This window comes from Tachyglossus aculeatus, chromosome 2, assembly GCF_015852505.1.
Source record: "Tachyglossus aculeatus isolate mTacAcu1 chromosome 2, mTacAcu1.pri, whole genome shotgun sequence".
Lineage (NCBI taxonomy): Eukaryota > Metazoa > Chordata > Mammalia > Monotremata > Tachyglossidae > Tachyglossus > Tachyglossus aculeatus.
Genome location: NC_052067.1, coordinates 162030825 through 162051990, shown reverse-complemented (window position 1 = coordinate 162051990; position 21166 = coordinate 162030825). Strand labels below are relative to the sequence as shown.

Here is a 21166-nt window from a genome sequence, read left to right as displayed (position 1 = left end):
CGAGACTAAAATGGGGTAAGATGCTATGGACGGGAGGTAAGTAGCCTGGCTTAGTGGAAAGAGCCCGGGCTCGGGAGTCAGAGGGTGTGGGTTCTAATCCTGGCTCCGCCACTTGTCTGCTGTGTAACATTGGGCAAATCACTTCACTTCTCTGTGCCTCAATTACCTCATCTGTAAAATGGGGATTAAAAACTGAGAGCCCCACGTGGGACGACCTGATTACCCTGTATCTACCCCAGTGCTTAGAACAGTAAGCACTTAACACTATTATTATTATTATTATTATTATTATTATTATTATTGTTATCTGATCTGATCACCTTGTATCCCCTCCAGCGCTTAGAACAGTGCGCTGCACATAGTAAGCGCTTAATAAATGCCATTATTATTATTATTATTATTATTATTATTAAGGATGTCAGGAGAGCTGAGAAGGTCCTAAGTCAACCACTTCCTGCATTCAATGATTTACCCATTCAATACAGACTTTGAAAGAGGTCATGAGTAAGAAGAGTAAGACTAAGTAAGGCCTTGAATAGCTTTATTGAAATCTGTATAAATAAACATGCACATTTCAAATGTAAACTCAAGTGAACTCAAGTGCAGACAAAATTTTAACCTCTGACATGCAGGAGGTTTACATAAAAAAAAAAAAATCAAACCAAAAAAGCAGCTTTAAAATACCAGGATGAAACACCAGCTTTTAATATCAAGGTATTAAGCAAAGCCATGTCAACATACCTCGTTTATCCTGGTCAAATGCATCTTTTTTTTTTTTCTCCTTTTTAATTTTTAACGCTAACATAAATAAATAATTTACCAAAATGTGCACTCACAGAGTGAACTTTTATTTACAATACACAATTTATAACCTATTGTATTCGATTAGTTCAAGTGAAGAACATCATACTTTTTGCTTCAATAATAATGGGACACAAAGCAATTCATCAGGTAGTAAATATGTGAAGTGTGCCCCAGCACTTAAAGAGCTCCTATAAAGGCAGTATCGTCTGCCAATGAACAATACATTCTTCCAACTAGATCAAAGAGAAAGCAGCAAATTAAAAATGTTTCCAACGTTCACACTTATTTTTGGCATCCTTGGATCCTTGAATGTGGTTCACTCAGATCAAATTCAAGGTTTGTATGCTTTTATATACTGTACAGGTTGCAACTCCGGAACATGCAAATGCCAAATCTCTTAGAACAAGTTACCTTCTGAGAAAAGCTGTAAGGCTATGGTGAATTCCATCAGGAACACACAAAGAAAATGAACGGACCGACCTTTAAAACCCATCGTTCGCTAACGACCTAAAGGCCACCCAAGTTATGCGGAGAAAAACAAACGAGAAACAAACCCAACAGAGAACTCACCTAAGCTCGATGCGCAGTTATCGCCTGGGATAGAGAATTTTAGTTTGTCTGACCCTTTCCGTGGCAGTCGGGAGAGCTCGAAATCGGGATCGGGAAAAACTGCATCGATTCCAAATGGGGCCCCGACCGACCGCGGATCAAGGTGAACTATTTCTTGGTCTCCCTGTCCAAGGAAGGGGTAGATCTCACCGCCAAGACGGACACCGCTACTTAATGGAAAGAGGATGGCTCTTTAGGCAGGGTGGGAAATCTAGAATCGATCCCGCTGCGGCAGCAGACGGCAAACGCCTCCCGTCAGCTGGGCGTCGGACGATTCCACAGAAGGCTGAAATCCCCTTCCGGGGATCACGTCTTCTCTCGTGATTCCGTTTTCAATCGGGCCGGCACTGATCACCCGGGATAAACGTGAAAATCGGATTTCCAAGAACACTACTGCAGTGCTTAACGCCACGCTGACTCCTAGCGATAGGTATACGGCAGCCTAACACACACGAGGAAAATCATCCCCAGACTAGGTTCAGCAGTAGTTTCCTTGCCACGTTGACAGAGCAAAAATAAATGACCAACATCCACAAATTTAACATCTCTGTTCATCAAGTAACTCACATCCGAAACAATTAAAGAAAACGTAATTCATCGGAACAGCAGCAAAACTTAAAAGGGGTTTATTTGTGATTTCCTATATATATTTAGCTTGTGGATACAAGACGGTAAATGTAGTAAGAGACGGTTGCTGTTAGGGTTCTCATTGTGTTTCACTTCAAGTACTGCACGAGTTAAAATCTGATAAAGAATTTACATTCTGTGATCCGAAAACTCCCCATCTCAGACTCCGGGTGGAACGTGGCGGCGGGTCACGTCACGGTTTCAGCGAGGGGGGACGTCTCTGGCCGTCCGCCTGTCTGTCTCTGGCGCTCCGGCTTCGGGGGCCTCCGTCAGTTAGTGTGCATACAGTGTTCATTGTCCACGTCGTTCTCGTTGCTGTCTTCGTCCCTCTCCAGCGGGCTGCCCGTGGAGGCCGAGGCCCCTTGGTTGGCTTCTCGATCGAGAGGGAAAAAGCCCGTCCCGCTGAAAGTGTCCTGCCTCTGGTAGAAGAGCACGTACGCGGCTTTCGACTGTCGAGGCAAAGGGCAAACAGCGGGGTTACTCGGCCAGATCCTGGAATCAATCAATCAATCAATCGTAGTTATTGAGCGCTTACTATGTGCAGAGCACTGTACTAAGCGCTTGGGAAGTACAAATTGGCAACACATAGAGACAGTCCCTACCCAACAGTGGGCTCACAGTCTAAAAGGGAAGATCGCGCCAGAGTTTTAGGTATCAGGACGCGTGCCCGGAAACGGATGACCATCGAGGCAGAAGGGTGTCTGTGCATTTGAGATTCCACCCCACCTCCCCCGATGCCACAACTCTTCTGTATATATCTCTAAATGCTATCTTAGAAATTACTTATTCATTCGATTAATATCTGTCTCCCCCGCTCCTGGGCAGGGAACACATCCGCTAATCCTGTTGTACTGTACTCTCCCAAGTGCTTAGTACACACTGTAGGTGCTCAATAAATACCGCTGATCGGTTGATTAAAGGTCGAGGGGAGGTGGTTGTCTAGTTACAAGAAGTCAAACATCAGTAGGAAAGAATGTTTCGACGGACTATCAAATTGCTTTCTGTCAGTCGACGCTGGGCCGATTTCCACGTTATAGCCAGGCGGATGAACGCAATGTGAAAGTCAAACAGTACTACATCATGAGAGCAAAACTCCACGGCCAAACCAAATGAAGGTGGCCTGGAAGAGGTACTTGATTTCAACAGGAGGGAAGGCAGAATGGGGCTACTGTCTAAAGCTGCTCGGCAGCGGGCTCCAGGAGCATTTCATCGGGCCACTGGCCACCTTTCTGGGGTGGAAGTGAGAAGCGTGGGAGGTGGTGGGGGGAAAGCCAGCTGTGCTGAAGGACAGCTAGAAGCCAGTGACCAGCACAAAGCATTCAACCACTGGTCTTTGTGACTGACCAGCAACTCACCCTGGGCTTCAAGGCTGTCCATCACCTCACCCCCTCCTACCTCACCTCCCTCCTCTCCTTCTCCAGCCCACTCCGCACCCTCCGCTCCTCTGCCGCTAATCTCCTCACTGTGTCTCGATCTCACCTGTCCCGCCATCGACCCCCGGCCCACGTCATCCCCCGGGCCTGGAATGCCCTCCCTCTGCCCATCTGCCAAGCTAGCTCTTTTCCTCCCTTCAAGGCCCTACTGAGAGCTCACCTTCTCCAGGAGGCCATCCCAGACTGAGCCCCTTCCTTCCTCTCCCCCTCGTCCCCCTCTCCATCTCCTCCATCTTACCGCCTTCCCTTCCCCACAGCACCTGTATATATGTATATGTTTGTACATATTTATTACTCTATTTATTTATTTATTTTACTTGTACATATCTATTCTATTTATTTTATTTTGTTAGTACGTTTGGTTTTGTTCTCTGTCTCCCCCTTTTAGACTGTGAGCCCACTGTTGGGTAGGGACTGTCTCTATATGTTGCCGACTTGTACTTCCCAATCGCTTAGTACAGTGCTCTGCACACAGTAAGCGCTCAATAAATATGATTGATTGATTGAGGGGAAAGGTCATCTGCTAGACTAATACCCTCTTCCAGACTGTAAGCTCACTGTGGGCAGGGAACACGTCTACCAACTCTATTGTAGTGGGTTCTCCAAAGGGCTTAGTAATAATAATAATAATAATAATGGCGGCATTTACTAAGAGCTTACTATGAGCAAAGCACTGTTCTAAGCGCTGGGGAGGTTACAAGGTGATCAGGTTGTCCCATGGGGGGCTCACAGTCTTAATCCCCATTTTGCAGATGAGGCAACTGAGGCACTGAGAAGTGACTTGCCCAAAGTCACACAGCTGACAATAGGCAGAGTCAGGACTTGAACCCATGACCTCTAACTTCAAAGCCTGTGCTCCTTCCACTGAACCACGCTGCTTCTCTGCTTAGTACAGGCTCCGCACTCAGTAAACCCTTAATAAATCTGATTGATTGATAATCCTTAATGTTCTGCCCTTCTGAAATGGCATTTTCCAAAGTGCAGTTCTGTTTGAATTACATAAAGACTGAACCTACAGGGGGAGAAACAAAATTTCAGCACCGTCAGCCGAACACTCTAGGAGTATGTTCTAAAGGACATATCATTATTTAGTGCCCAACATGCCACAAACAAAGCAGAGGACACAGACTCTGCCCTAAAACACTTCAAACAACTTAGTGAGCTAGAGAACAAGTTGGACATTCCCAGTTGTGACTGGTTCTACTGATTCGTCAGCCTGGAACCTAGCAACGAGAATAATCATCATCATCATCAATCGTATTTATTGAGCGCTTACCATGTGCAGAGCACTGTACTAAGCACTTGGGAAGTACAAATTGGCAACATATAGAGACAGTCCCTACCCAACAGTGGGCTCACAGTCTAAAAATAAGAACAATACAAAACACTTAACACTTTCTTTTTTCCTTTTCTAACGGAATTTTTTTTCCCCAGAATGGACTGTCAAAGATTAAGGCAAGAACGTCCAGACGATTCAACCCCAGTTGTGTGTTTTAAGTTGCTACCCCCACCCTGCCTGGTACGTGGAAATGTGTCTGGGCACTGTTGACCCTAGGAAAAAGCCAGGCTGGGGTGATGGGGCAGGGGAGGGAGTCTGGCACTGCTCTGGCTTTGGAATTGGCTTCCACCTCGCTAGAGTGATTGATGGCAAGAAGGCCCATTCTGACAAGCATTACAGATACCAATGTGAATTTCCCCAAACTCTATAAACACAGGGAAATGCAGAGCTCTTGTATATTCAAGTCCTTTCACTTTTTTTGAAAAAAGTATTTAAAAAAGTGCTAATTTACCACTGGTCTGTCGGTAGAGGTTCTATTGGAACCTCACTAGACTAGGACTTTTATCTTTTCATTCCTTTCCTTGATCTCCATGGTCTGTAGACTGTAAGCTCCTTGTGGGCAGGCAATGTGTCTGTTTATAGCTGTACTATACTCTCCCAAGTACTTAGTACAGTGCTCTGCTCACAGTAAGTGCTCAACAAATATGACTGAATTTAGACTTTTAGACTGTGAGCCCACTGTTGGGTAGGGACTGCCTCTATATGTTGCCAACTTGTACTTCCCAAGCGCTTAGTACAGTGCTCTGCACATAGTAAGCACTCAATAAATACGATTGATGATGACTGATGATTATAGATACCAATGTGAATTTCCCCAAACTCTAGAAACACAGGGGGAAACTCCTTTCAAATGCAGAGCTCTTGTATATTCAAGTCCTTTCACTTTTTTTGAAAAAAATATTTAAAAAAGTGCTCATTTACCACTGGTCTGTCGGTAGAGGTTCTATTGGAACCTCACTAGACTAGGACTTTTATCTTCTCATTCCTTTCCTTGATCTCCATGGCTGTAGACTGTAAGCTCGTTGTGGGCAGGCAATGTTTCTGTTTATAGCTGTACTATACTCTCCCAAGTACTTAGTACAGTGCTCTGCTCACAGTAAGCGCTCAACAAATATGACTGAATTTAGACTTTTAGACTGTGAGCCCACTGTTGGGTAGGGACTGCCTCTATATGTTGCCAACTTGTACTTCCCAAGCGCTTAGTACAGTGCTCTGCACACAGTAAGCGCTCAATAAATACGATTGATTGATTGATTGATTGAATGGTCTGAAAAGCAATTTATCTGTTCCGCAGTCCAGCTTCTTCTTTATCCTGTTGTTGTTGAATGACACAGGAAACAGTCTGTTGCTTACGAAGAATGTCTCGTTTTCAAATTTCCTAAACCCCTACCAGCAGATCAATCAATCAATCAATCATATTTATTGAGCGCTTACTGTGTGCAGAGCACTGTACTAAGCGCTTGGGAAGTCCAAGCTGGCAACATATAGAGACGGTCCCTACCCAACAGTGGGCTCACAGTCTAGAAGGGGCAGACAGAGAACAAAACAAAACATATTAACAAAATAAAATAAATAGAATAAATATGTACAAATGAAGTAGAGTAATAAATATCAACTAACATCTGCCTTCTCTCCTTCTACATCCCAGTCTGCACACTCCGCCCCTCTGCTGCTGACCTTCTCACCTGTCCCACGCCCTACTCCTGGCCTGGAATGCGCTCCCTTCTCAAATCCGCCAAACAATAACACTTCCCCCCTTCAAAGCCCTACTGAAGGCTCACCTCCTCCAGGAGGCCTTCCCAGACTAAGCCCACTCTTTTCCTCTCCCCCTCCCCGCTCACTGCCCCGACTCATTCCCTTTGCTCTACCCTCTCCCCACAAAAACACTTGCATATATACGTACATATTTTTAATTCTATTTATTTATATCAATAATGTGTACGTATCTATAATTCTGTTGATTGATATTGATGCTACTGATGCCTGTTAAGCTTGTTTTGATGCCTGTCTCCCCCCTTCTAGACTGTGAGCCCACTGTGGGCAGGGATTGCCTCTATTTGTTGCTGAATTGTACTTTACAAGCGCTTAGTACAGTGCTCTACACACAGTTAGTGCTCAATAAATATGACTGACTGAATGAATAAAATAGGTGCAAGTAGATGCAGGTGAAAGGGGAGGTGGATAATTTTGTTCCACACTTCACTTCCTTTATAAGTATGCAAATATGTAGTAGGCTGAAAAATACAATTTAAGAAAAATATTTTTCTGGTTTTTTTTATGTTAAACACTATGCTGCTAAGTTTCATGTTAAAGTTACAAAAGCTCCTGATGGATAAGACTTTATCTTCTCTTTGCTTCCTATACATAGAGCTAAGGACTCTACTTACTAACCTCTAAGGAAGTCGTGTTAAATTCAATGGGCTCTCAATCAAGTCTATCCCAAACTGGACTATACTTAACCCACCGTATTTCTAAACACCTCTAATTTTGTACCTCATGTCCCCACTTGATAACTTTACACCTTTTTAACATCACAAAATTTCTAAAATGAATACTTTTCAATACATATTCTTTAAAGAAACTTTCTAGATGGTAGTCTTTTATAGATTTAACTTTATTCTCAATTCCTTACACATTTTTTTTTGTTCTGTAGGTGCAGAAAGGGACACTTACCACGATTTGGTCTTCAGATGCAGTTGAGACACTACTATCATCAAAATAGTACCACTTTCCATCATCTTTATTTTTCGCAAAAGCAGTATCTAGGAGGAAAAAACACGTGGCGGTGTAAGGGACCGTTCAAATTTGATTTCACTGAGACCTGAAAGGACAGCTTTAGTCAATTTCAAATTCAGTATTTGATCAAAACAACAATCTATGGCCTTAGGAAGAAGTGCGGCCTAGTGGGAAAAGCACGGGGCAATGCACTCAGAGGACCTGGGCTGTAATCCCGACTCTACTGCTTGTTTGCTGTATGACCTTGGGTAAACTGCTTCACTACTCTGTGCCTCAGTTTCTTCATCTGTAAAATGGGGATTCAATCCTTGTTCTCCTTTCCCCACAGACTGCGAACTCCATGTGGGATAGGGACTGTGTCCAAGCTGATTATCTTGTATTTACTGTAGGGCTTCGTACACTGCTTGGCACAGAGTAAGCGCTTAACAAATACCACAAGTGTTATTATTAGTAGTTGTTTTAACACTACTACTACTACTACTACTAACTTGTACTACTACTCCCCTGGCTCAAGGTAGGCACTTTGGGAGGGCCATTCATTATACTCAGGCTACTGCGACAGAAATATTAAACTCTTGCCCTCTTGTGCAGGTACATTTGAATATGAGCTGCCCTTTAAAAAAAAAAGCTACAAATTATCCATAAAATCCCTGTAAAATTATTAACAACCTAGTATTGCCTTGTGGAGAAGCATCATGGCTTAGTGGAAAGAGCACAGGCCAAGGAGTCAGAGGACCTGGGTTCTAATCCTGGCTCTGCCACTTGTCTGCTTTGTCACAACTTTTCTGTGCCTCAGTCATCTCATCTGTAAAATAGGGAATAAGACTATGAGCCCCATTTGGGACAGGGACTGTGTCCAACCTGATAAGCTTGTATCTATTCCAATGCTTAGTACAGTGCCTGGTATATAGTAAGTACTTAGTACATACTACCAGAAAAAAACAACAAAAAAAAATCCCAGCTCTGCCACTTGCTTGTTGGGTGACCCTGCGCAAGTACCTAAGTTCTCTGTGCCTCAGTTACTTCATCTATAAAATGGGGATAAACATACCCATTCTTCCCCTCTGAAATTGGGCGTCACAAAGGTGCCAGGGACTGTGTCTGACCCACTAATGTTATATCAACTAGCTCTCTTCCTCCCTTCAAGGCCCTACTGAGAGCTCACCTCCTCCAGGAGGCCTTCCCACACTGAGCCCCTTCCTTCCTCTCCCCCTCGTCCCCCTCTCCATCCCCCCCATCTTACCTCCCCTTCCCCACTGCTCCTGCATATATGTATATACGTTTGTACATATTTGTTACTCTATTTATTTAACTTGTACATATCTATTCCATTTATTTTATTTTGTTAGTATGTTTGGTTTTGTTCTCTGTCTCCCCCTTTTAGACTGTGAGCCCACTGTTGGGTAGGGACTGTCTCTATATGTTTCCAACTTGTACTTCCCAAGCACGTAGTACGGTGCTCTGAACACAGTAAGTGCTCAATAAATACGATTGATGATGATGATGATGACCCTCCTCAGCCTCTGGTCCGACCAGAGTGGCCTGCTTTCTAGCAGTTTGAGGCAGTGGGGTCCCCTTCAATTGGCCTCGGCTGCATATCCCGCTAGATTTTAAGTTACTTGATGGCAAGGATTTGTCCTTTCACTCTGTGGAACTCTCTGAAGCTCTTGGGACAATGCTCTGCATAAAGTACTTGCTCAACAAATACTGTTATTTGATTTTGCTATCTCTTTCACTCTCTCCCCGCCCTGCCTTTCCTCCTCCTGAAGCTGGAAGGCTCACAACAGGCCTCACATTTGACAAGTGATTACAATGCACTACTTTCTAGTGGCTTATTACCACTCTACAGCGTATCTCGTTCTGATCGTGTGCTGGGCATGTAGTCTCATTACATTACATCAAACAATCAATGTTATTTACTGAGCGCTTACTGTATGCTAAGCACTGTACTAAGCACTTGGGAGCGTACAATACAGCAGAGTTGGTACCCATGTTCTCTGCCCTCAAGGAGCTTAAACTCTAGTGGGAAGAAACGTCTGTATATTTCAACTCCTCACACCCAGCAGTAAGGAGGGATTAATCAATTCATATAAGTACATTTTCTCAGTAGTTTATAAACTATGTCCTTGTTCTAATCGATCCTTCCTTTTAAAATCAGATGCTCCACAGGGCAAAAGCAGATGGTAGGGAAGGAAGACTGTGAATCTCATGTGGGCAGGAACTGTGTCCGACCTGATTATCTTGTAATAATAATAATAATAAATAATGATGGTATTTGTTAAGCACTTACTACATGCCAAGCACCGTTCTAAGCGCTGGGGGGGATACAAGATAATCAGGTTGTCCCATGTGGGGCTCACAGTCTTAATCCCCATTTTACAGATGAGGTAACTGAGGCACAGAGAAGTTAAGTGACTAGCCCAAAGTCACACAGCTGACAAGTGGCGGAGCCGGGATTAGAACCCAAGACCTCTGACTCCCAATTTGGCATGTATTGAAGACTTAAAAATACCACAATTACTTAGGAATCTCTATCATTTACCTATTATGTCTGATTTTATGATTATCGGACAGCTTCTGACCCAATCTATAGCACAATGCTTTGCTCTAGGAAGCGTTTAATCAATCCTCTTCCCATTACCGTTTATCAATCAGTAAACTGTATTTACGGAGCACTCAATGTGCAGAGAACCATATTAAGCACTTGGGAAAATACAGTACAACAGAGTTGGTAAACACATTCCTTGCCCACAAGGAACTTCCAGTCTAGAGGGGGTGACAGACATTAAATTACGGATATGTACATAAGTACTGTGGGGTTGAGGGTGGGATGAATAACATTGGATTATCCAACATGTCTGAGAAAACAATGTTTGGAATCCCATTCCTATAGATTTTTCTATCAATCTTTCTCACCGGAGTGCAGGTTATCCAGCCCCCCACTATACGCAAACCACCCTCTCTAAGGTCACCGATGACCTCCTTCTTGCTAAATCCAATGGCCTCTACTCCATCCTAATCCCCCTTGACCTTTTGGTCGCCTTCAACGCTCTTCTCTTGGAAACAATATCCAGTCTTGGTTTCATCGACACTACTTTCCTGGTTCTTGTCCTATCTCTCTGTCCACCCCGTCTCCATCTCTTTAGCAGGCTCCCTCACCTCTGCCTCCCACCCTCTGTATCAACCTCCTTGCTGACCTCCCAGCCTTCTGTCTCTCCCTACTCCGTCCAGTCCATACTTCACTCTGCTGCAAAAACATTCAGCCCATTTTTCCCACTCCTCAAGAGACTCCAGTGGTTGCCCATCCACCTCCACATCAAAAACTCCTCACAACTGGCTTTAAAGCACTTGATCCCATTGCTCCCTCCTACCTCAACTCGCTACTCTTCTACTACAACCCAGCCCATGCGCTTTGTCTAATGCTAACCTTATCGCTGTACCTCAATCTCATCTATCTTGCTCCTAACCACGTGTCCACATCCTGTCTCCAGCCTGGAATGCCCTCCTTCCTTAAATCCGACAGACAATAACTCTCCCCCACTTCAAAGCCTTGACAGACAATGACTCTCCCCCACTTCAAAGCCTTACTGAAGACATACCTCCTCCAAGAGGCCTTCCTCGACTAAGGCCCCCTTTCCTCTTCTGCCACTCCCTGTGCGTCACCCTGACTTGCTCCCTTTATTCATCCCCGCCTCCCAGCCCCACAGCACTTATGTCCAAATCTGTCATCTATTTATTGATACTAACGCCTGTCTGCCCGTCTAGACCGTAAGCTTGTTGTGGTCAGGGGATGTGTCTGTTTATTGTTGTACTGTACTCTCCCAAGTGCTTCGTACAGTGCTCTGCACAGAGTAAGCAATCAATAAATACAAATGAATGAATGAACGAACCATGGGAGTCTCTCAAGGCTCAGTTCTGGGTCCCCTTCTAATCTCCATATACTAATATATATATATATATATATATATATATATATATATATATATATATATATATATATATATCATATACACGTTATATAATATAATCTCCATATACTCCCTTGGGGAATTCATTCGCTCCCAGGGTTTCAACTACCACCTCCACACAGATGATTCTCAAATCTACATCTCCAACCCAGACCTCTCCCCTCTGAAGTTTTTCACTGGTGCCTCGAACTCAACGTATCCAAAACAGACCCCTCACCTTCCCACCCAAATCGTATCCTCCCCCTACCTTCCTATGACCGTGGACAGTTCCATTTCCCTCCCTGTCTCATAAGCTATCGAACCCTTGTCCACATTCTCTCTCGGGCCTGGAACCCCTTTCCTCTTCACATTTGACAGACCACCGCTCTCCTCACTTCCAAAACCACATCTCATTCAAAAGGCCTTTCCCGACTAATCCCACCTTTTATTTCCCCTATCTCCTCCCCACTCTGTGTTAACTAAGAACTTGGCTGTGTACCCCTTAACTACCTCGACTTACCCCAGCCCCACACAACATATACTCTATTTTCCCTACCCCTAATCTTCTTCCATTTCTGTCTCCCCCTAGAGAGAGTGATGTAGTGCACAGAGCACGGGCCTGGTCATGGGTTCGAATCCTGGTTCTGCCACTTGTCTGTTGTGTGACCTTGGGCAAGTCATTTCACTTCTCTGGGCTTCAGTTACCTCATCTGTAAAATGAGGATCTAGAATGGGAGCTCCATGTGGGATAGGGACTGTGTCCAATCCGATTTGCTTGTATCCATCCCAGTGCTTAGGACAGTGCCTGGCACACAGTAAGCACTTAAATACCACAATTATTATTATTATTTGTTGGCAGGGATTGTGTCAAACCACTTGGCTGCATCATACTTTTCCCAACTGCTTAGGACAGCACTCTGCACACTGTAAGCGCTGAAGACTCACTGACTGACCGCTCCACATGTTGCTCCCCCGTATCACGAGACATAAACAGGAAATACACCTTGATCCCAACGGTTACTTGGCAAACAAACATTGACTTCTCCGCCCGAGTTCACATAGGTAAAATGAACTTACAGTGTCCTCCTCCCATCCCTCCATAGTGGTTGGACACAGCGATCAAATTGTAGCGGCAGGGCCCTGCATTTGGATTAATAAGGAATTCGGACATGTCCAAATCACTGTTTAAAGAAAAGCTCGTTAGTTCATGGGTTTTCCCAACCGGTCGACGAACCCGCCCACCTTCCTGACCCCTTTCACGCTCACCGATGTTCTCGCCACCATCTCCCCTGCCTGGACTTACCTTCCTGGGCTCATCCGTATTCCTCCCTGAAGCGTTAAATTATTCTGAGCGCCTCTAAATCAGCTTTTATCTAGTTTCCCCCGAAAGGATTGTGGATGTAGGGCCATTTTCAACATTCTGGGGAAACTTACGCAATAGGAAAATCGACTAAGGTGTCCAATTTGTCCCTCATGTATCTGCTGTAAGAAAAACGCTTTAGATGGACCACTAGCACCGGAGGCAGAGACCACAGATCTAATTTTTTCGTAGCTTGCTGATGCTCTTTACAGTTTGGACAGTACCTAAAATGAGAAAGACACTCGGAAAAATTAGCACGCGTAAAAACTGAGGTGTTCGAGCGAGCGGGCCAATCAATGGTATGGAGGGTCAATGATGAATAATAAACACTGCCAAATACGCCCAGTTCCCAGAACCCAAGTGCATTGCTTCATTGAGGCCAATCGTCTTTCTCTTCTAATCATGAAAAATACGTCCTTAGAAAATACGTCTTTAGAAAAACCCACGACATTTGTTGCTAACTAGAAAACACTCGTCGATTGAAGCAAGCAGCGGTCTGCACATGATAACCTGCTGTTAAAGAACTGCTTTCTCCAAGCTTATTCAACAAAATCGGAGACTTCTGAATAAACAAGATTTTTGAAATTAGTTTTTTGCTGTTGCGCTTCTCTGAAAGACCCTTAGGACTTAAACTGGGGGCGGGGGTAGCAGAAGGCTAGATAACTTGTCTTCTGAAGAAAATGCAAGTTTGGGCACACGAGGGCACGTGAGAAGCAGTGTGGCTTAGTGGAAAGAGTCTGGGCCTGGCAGTCAGAGGACCTGGGTTCCATTCCCAGCTCTCCCACTTGCCTGTGGTGTGACCTTGGGCAAGTCATTTCACCTCTCTGGGCCTCAGTTCATTCGGCTGCCAAATGGAGATTCAATCCCTATTCCCCTCCTCCTCCTAATAATAACAACAGTAATTGTGGTATTTGTTAAAGCGCTTACTATGTGCCTGGCACTCTACCTGGCGCAGGGGTTGATACAGGCAAATCGGGCTGGACACAGTCCCGTATGGGGCTCACAGTCTCAATCCCCATTTCACAGATGAGGTAACTGAGCTCCAGAGGAGGTAAGGGACTTGCCCGAGGTCACACAGCAGACAAGTGGCAGGGCCGGGATTAGAACCCTTGTCCTTTTGACTCCTGGGCCTGTGCTCTATCCACTACACCATGCTGCGTCTCAAGACTGTGAGTCCCATGTGGGACCTGATGATCTCGTACTTATCTACCCCAGAGCTTAGTACAAAGCTCGGCACATAGTAGAGCATAATACTACAATTATTATTATCATTATTGGGCAGAAGTTATTCAAGCCTGCTAGGAATCTGGGCTGAATAGAGTGTGTAGTTCCTTGGTCTGTGCAATCCCTCAGAACTGAAATTTCCCACTCTTCAAAATACGGCAGAACCAATACAAAACACTATGAATTTAGAAAATGAACGGCTGAAGTCAGTGGAATGAGGAACAGCTTGGGGAAGCAGTGGGCTAGTGGGTAAAACCTGGGCCTGGGAGTTGGAGGACCTGGATTCTAATCCTGGCCCTGCCACTTGCCTGCTGTGTGACCTTGGGAAAGTCACTTGGCCTCTCTGTACCTCACTTTCCTCTACTGAAAAATGGGGATGCAATACCTGTTCTCCCTCCTACTTAAACCGTGAGCCTTATGTGGGAAAAGGACTGTGTCCGGCCTTGGTTAACTTGTATCTTCCCCAGCACTTACAACAGTGCTCGACACATGGTAAGCACCTAATAAATACCATAAGAATGACTATAACAATAATGATAATATGAAATATGGCTTTCTTCCCCCTTTTAGGCATGAACTAAAGAGTGTTAAGAGGTATCAGCCCTCAACTGGTGAACAGCAAAGGAGGAAAGAGGATGGCCTTGACCAGCAAAGGATAAATTGGAGAAGGCTTTTAGGAAAGAGCTGCCCTGGTCCTCCTATAACCAAACAGTTTTTCAGTTTTTTCTCTCCCCCGACTCTTCCCCTGCTCTTTCTTTTTGGTTTCTGGGGCACATATTATTGAGGAAATTCAGCATCAGTCTGGTCTCACAGACAGATTTGGAGCCTCAGTGCAAAAGCTCTGGACCCATTCTGGTCGAATGTTTCAGTAGTGCGATTCTGCTTTGGAATCTCTAAAATTTGTTGCCCCAAACGGAAATGGCACTACCCTGACTATCAGTACTAAGGTCTCCTCCTAAACGCAGCTCACTTTAGGGCTCAGGCCTAAACATTCTTGGAATAACCAAGTTAACCCTAGGGTAACAGCAATATTGAGACAACACTGCTCTCCTCGCAAATGCCTCAGGAATCCGCCTTAAATTTATTTTTTATCACAACTCCATGTGAAAACCATGATGCAGTTGGAATCCTGGACCTCTCCACAGGTCTGGTGAACCACTGAAATCAATCTTTATTTTCTATTTTGCCATACCCTGTAGAAAAGGCATCACCGGCTCTTGGCCTGGTTCCCGGCGGACGGTGGGCCAATCCCTGGCTTTGCCCAGGGGGCCCTGATGCCCATTTCCACCTGATAGATCCCAGTTTTGGAGCAGTTGCTCTGTTACATTGGCCTGGTGCCACCAGGCCAGGACAACTGGCCATTTTCCTCTGTCCCCCGCTTCTCTTCTGAGGAGAGCTGGGATCCCACAGGTAACCTAGGGCAGCTGCTTTCACGCCTGGGGCTGCAGCTACCATCCCGTGGGATGTTTCCTCCTGAGGTTTAGCATCCTTCAAGTTCCCTAACCTGGGGCGCCCCGAGCCACATTTCAGGTTCCGCAGCCGGACCCGGAGCACAAGTCCCGTCCCAATTAGCTACGAGTAGCTGACGCTGCTCCTTACCAGGGATCTTCAGCACCTAGTTTTTCTTTCGTGGTGAAAAGTTCAATGCAATCTTTTAATTTCACAAAGGGTTTTTTCGGAGGTTTATATTCCACGCTTTCATGTTTTTCAAAATCCTAAAGAGAAGTATTTCTTGAGTTAAGAGAACAAATGAAACAAAACGCATTTTAGTGACACCGTCTTACTACGAAAAATAACGACAAGCTCCTAAATGTGGATAATTTCTTATGAAGCATCGGGGACAACTGCAGTTGACAATTGTAACTTCATTGCCAGAACCAACGTTTCTTTTTTTTGTGGGTAGCCCACCAGTTTAATTAGAAGCACAATCCATCACATTTTTTCTGGACAATGCTACGGTTGGGGTCTCTGAACAGGTGTTCTCTAAAGGCTACGCTCTCTGACCAACTCTGGGCTCTTACTCTGAGATGGAAAACGAGGCACAGGTAACTGATATCAGCAGTTCCATTTGGGAACAGGCCAATTTGGTAAGGCTACATGAGAGGTTAAAGAAGTGACTTACCTCAGCTGCATTATCATCAAAATATCTTTTTTTCAATTCAGGATCCCAATCCAAAGCAAGAAAAGATCTTTCTAAGATGAAAAACACATTTTTCCCCTTTAAAATGCCCAAGAACATGAGACTTTCTTTATCTTTTAATGCAACTTTACACTTGCTTTTTTTTTAAAAAAAAAAAAAACCATACTCGCCGGCACAATTTTTTCCCATGCTAAACCCTCTCCCTCACCCTCTTAGACATAAATGAATTCAAATGAAAGAAATCAGCACCCTCTTACTTGCCCAGCACCCTTTCTTCTTGTACTGGTTAACCTGCCACTTCCGAGTCATCGGATGGAATTGGAATGTTAATGGAACTTCATTCAACATTTGTCAACCTGACTATTGAAAATTTAGTTTCAATAAAATGCTTATGAGAACTTGGCTCCGATTTCTAAATTAATGTCCGGAAACGGGCAGCTCAGATTTTCATGTCTCGGCCAGAAAAATGTGTCTGACTTTGTGAAAAGATGTGCGTGGGGGTGAATTCGCCTCTTCTACTGAGGGTCCCGATCTTACCCGGAAAGTCCGTTTAATGACTTAAGGGGGACCGTGATCAGAAGAAGTTCAGGGCCCAAAGCTCCCCAACCCCAGCCTACTTACCATCTAGCCTGAGCTGTCGATCATCAAATCTAATATGCCTGGTATCATCTTTGATGTAGTTGATGTCTGTATTGCCTAAGTTGTTGAACTGGAATGTAAACAGTCGCTTTTTGTGTCCCGTGAGAAGTTGACCTTTGCAAGTCTCCTCAGTACTTAATCCATTCTCAGAATCATTATCTCCCCCCACTGAATCTTCTGATTGACTGTTTTCATTTTCTGAGGGGAGCTCTTGATCCTGGCTGGATTCATCGTCTGGTTCGTCTGTTTCCATTTCACCTGGGAGAGTATTAAGAGATCAGAAAACACACCTGACAGTAGATTTCCTGACATCTTACTCGTTCAATAAGCACATTCAGTTCTAAAGGCTCCTCAAATTTCCCTGTCCGTCCGCTCCCGAATTTCCCTCTTCCACCTCCTCGACTACGCTTGGAGCACCAACAGGACGGACACGTTTTGAAGCCTATCTAAGCCTCGATCTCGCCGACGACCGCTCACTCAAGGCCTCCCTCTTGCCTGGGACTCCCTTTCCATTCAAAACTGCCAGACCACCATTCTCCTCATCCTCATTTTGTCCACTGTTGGGTAGGGACCGTCTCTATATGTTGCCGACTTGTACTTCCCAAGTGCTTAGTACGGTGCTCTGCCCACAGTAAGCACTCAATAAATACGACTGAATGAATGAATCTTCAAAGCCCTACCAGAATCACATCTGCTCCAAATGATTAACTTCTCAGTTTCTCCACCTTATTTGCCTTCCCTTCTGCCTCACCTAGGCACTTGGGCCAGTAACCTACCTCTCAAGCAGTCTGATACCCCACCCCGGCGCCACATACTGATGTACATCACCTTACCCACTGCTGCATCCCCTTTCTCTTATTAATTGTTCCACCTTACTCTCCCAAGTGCTTAGTACGGTGCTCTGCACACAGTAAGCGCTCAATAAATACGACTGAATGAAGGAATTTATTTTAATGCCCCGCTCCCTTGCCAAACTGTACGCTCCCTGAGGGCAGAGATTGTTTCTACCAATTCTACTGTGTTGTGCTCTCCCTAGCGCTCTGCGCACAGTGAAACGCTCAATAAATAGCACCAATCTGCTGACTGATGGAAGTCTTACTCGGGGAGCCTTCCTCGTGGATGCCATTGGGGCCATTGCCATTGATACCGTGGTCCTTACAGCAATGGAGCGGTCCTTCCGATTCTTCGCTTTCGGTCGACATTTTCACATAGCGGCTGAAATGAGAACAGGGCAAGAAACACTTTAAGCTGGACACTTGCAGCTTTTCTCCCACGCCATGTGGGTCTGGGGAAAGAGCAATGACTTCTTTCATTCAGGTGCGGGCACTTGTTTTCTATTTCTTCGACGTGACGACTGGCGCCTCTAATAAACTACAAATCAGCCATTCACCGAATCATTGTTTTCTGGATGAAACATTTGCCAATTTAACTTCCTTTAAGTATACTTTATCAAGATCATCTGAGTGCAAGATTTACCGATTCAATTTCCCTTTAAGTATTTATAAAGATTGTAAAAAAACAAGACAAACCTTTATTTTGCAGGTATAGGTGACTGGTGTGATTTAAATGGAAGGCTCAAAATAAGCTGGGGTTGGGGGAGAGGGGGAGGGAGAGTGTCTCAAGCCAAGATGGGAGTTCAGTAAAAATCTATGAGAATCTTGGTGAAAAACAGAGCAACTCACCGCTGTTGTAAAAAGGGGCCCCAAAAGATAAGTGACCTAGGACCCCTGAACATTAGTCAGCATTCCCTGACTAATTTCCCAACTCCCCACTCTATTCTCCTTTGCTCCGGGGGTATCTAGGCACATAGTCTGTGTTCAACTTAATTACCTTGGATAAACCCCAGCATTTGGCAAAGAGTGACTGCTTAAATACCATAACTACTTATTCATTTGTTCAATCGTATCCATTGAGCGCTATGTGCAGAGCACTGTACTAAGCACTTGGAAGAGTACAATACAACAATAAACAGACACATTCCCGGCCACGAACTTACCTGGTCCTCCCCTCACAGCACTTACGGCATTTGGTATTTGTTAAGTGCTTCCTATGTGCCAAGCACTGTTCTAAGCACTGGGTTAGATACAAGGTAATCAGGTTGTCCCACGTAGGGCTCAGAACTAATCTCCATTTTACAGATGAGGTAACTGAGGCACAGAGAAGTTAAGTGACTTGTACACTTATATACCTGCTTAACTGCTTCATCTACCTACGCAACAAGAAAATACTACTCTGCTACTTCCTCTTACTTGTTCTCCTAACTGAATTGTAAGCTGTCTGAGGGTAGGGATGATGTCTACTGATGCTAAGGTATGCTCCCGGGAGCTCAATGTGAAGGTCTACACGTCCCGAGAGTTCAGTACGAAGGTCTGCGCGCAGTGGGTGCTCAAAGAATACCATTGGGAGACCGACTGATCCATGAGGGGATTAAGCAACACCTGCTTGGCAGATCTACACCCAGACAGAGGCTGGGCTTCACGGGCCTCAGTAGCCCCCAGGACAATTGTGCACTTGCCAAGTTATTCGGGAAGGTGAATCCCGAGCTGCTTGGGTCTGGCAGTGCCCTGGTGGCTCAGCCTCCTGCTCCATGTGGGAGTTGCCGGAGACCAGAGGAAGTTCTGAACCCAAGCTGGGCTTGGCAGGACTGGCTCTGGGCTGCTCCAGCCTGGCCTTTGGAAAGGAAAAGTGGGCTTAGGCCAGGCAGGACTCTACTATTTCCTTGTGGCCTGATAAATCTAAAGCACACAAAAACACCCCAATTTAGGTTTGGGAGGGGGTTGTTTAGCATGGTCTGGTGGATAAAGCATGGGCCTGGGCGTCAGAAGGTCAAGGGCTCTAATCCCAGCTCCGCCACTTGTCTGCTGCATGACCTTGGGCAAGTCAATGCACTTCTCCAGGCCTCAGTTCCCTCATCTGGAACTGCTTAAGACCGCGAGTCCTACGTGGGACGGGGACTTTGCCCAACCCCACTATCTTGTTTCTACCCAGTGCTTAGAACAGAACACAGCTTTTAGACTGTGAGCCCACTGTTGGGTAGGGACTGTCTCTATATGTTGCCAACTTGTACTTCCCAAGCGCTTAGTACAGTGCTCTGCACACAGTAAGCGCTCAATAAATACGATTGATGATGATGCTCTGCAACAGTAAGCACATAATAAGTAACACTGCTGCTGCTACTACTACTACTAAAGGATTTTTAGCATACAGCAAGCACTCAACACCACTATAATTATTAGTATGGCTATTTCTCCCTTAGCTTTGTTAATTCAGTTCTAAAGGAGACTCTTACCACATCCTCAAGAGCAGAAGATTGTAGAGTTTATCTTCAGTATTGCTTCGGGGCACTGCCATAAGGAAAGGCTGCCCAAACAGTGAAGAGCCGCTGTGATGGCTGTAGCCTGTGTGCCTGAACTTTTCCCTTAAGCAAACCGGAATGATGACTTGGTCTGTATCCTCCGTTCTGTTGAGGGTTATTTCAAACCTACAAGAGCAAGAGCGAAACCGCAAAGTGAAGCGCGTTTCCTCTTAAATCGCTTCCTCGTGGCATTTTCTACCGGGCAGCAGATGATCTGGACTTACACATAAATATCATCACGTTCCATAATACTACTAAGGTTTTCATCCATGGCAAATATCCGGTGAAACCTGTGGTTGTAGATATCTGTAACTATCATCTAAAACAAGCAGAAGAAATCACTATTACATTTTTTGGAAAAAACTCAAAAAACCAAGCGGTGAATTTGTGAACCTGGCTCAGAAACACCTTACCTTATCTGCAGCGACCCCAGACAAAGTGGACAGTGCTGTGCAAAGATCTAGTATATTTCCAATTTTGGGGACTACTACTTTGTACTAGAAAATAAAAAAGGTAATGGAATTAGAATTAGCATTTTGGAAGAAATGAAGATTTAGGCTAAAAAAAATCCTTTAGTAGTAGTAGTAGCAGCAGCAGTGTTACTTATGTGCTTACAGCTGCAGAGCACTGTACTAAGCATTGGGAGAGAATATTTAAGCTCTCTTTTCCCAGGCACCCTCTCCCATCTGCGTTGTCTATACACCTGGATCTGTGATATTTGGGCATTTGGAATTTGCCCCACAGCACTTATGAATTCTATATTATATATAATTATCATACAAATAATAATTAAAATTATATATTATAAATTATTTATATTTAGGTCTGTCTCCCCATCTCGACTGTATACACACTGTGGGCAGGGAACATGACTCCCAACTCTGTTGTATTGTACTCTGCCAAGCACTTAGTATAGGGCTCTGCATACAATAGGCACTCAGTAAATACCACTG

At 44.7% G+C, this 21166-nt stretch overlaps 1 protein-coding gene across 6 annotated transcripts in view; it reads right to left on the bottom strand.

Moving 5' to 3' along the window:
* Positions 1-539: 539 nt before the first annotated feature.
* USP15 (ubiquitin specific peptidase 15) overlaps positions 540-21166 on the bottom strand; it is a 148803-nt gene continuing 128176 nt past the window's right edge. For 4 of the 6 annotated variants that reach the window (XM_038760446.1, XM_038760463.1, XM_038760454.1 and 1 more), the window contains 11 exons: positions 20627-20710; positions 20438-20532; positions 20148-20339; positions 17958-18073; positions 16841-17116; positions 16202-16272; positions 15679-15794; positions 12930-13079; positions 12573-12676; positions 7486-7574; positions 541-2489 (listed from right to left, as the gene is read on the bottom strand). In XM_038760446.1, coding sequence (XP_038616374.1) covers positions 2310-2489; positions 7486-7574; positions 12573-12676; positions 12930-13079; positions 15679-15794; positions 16202-16272; positions 16841-17116; positions 17958-18073; positions 20148-20339; positions 20438-20532; positions 20627-20710 — 1473 coding nt within the window. In that variant the 3' untranslated portion in view covers positions 541-2309. Of the gene's footprint in view, positions 2490-7485; positions 7575-12572; positions 12677-12929; positions 13080-15678; positions 15795-16201; positions 16273-16840; positions 17117-17957; positions 18074-20147; positions 20340-20437; positions 20533-20626; positions 20711-21166 lie in introns of all 6 variants that reach the window. The other 2 variants (XM_038760483.1, XR_005454902.1) reach the window with 2 other exon arrangements.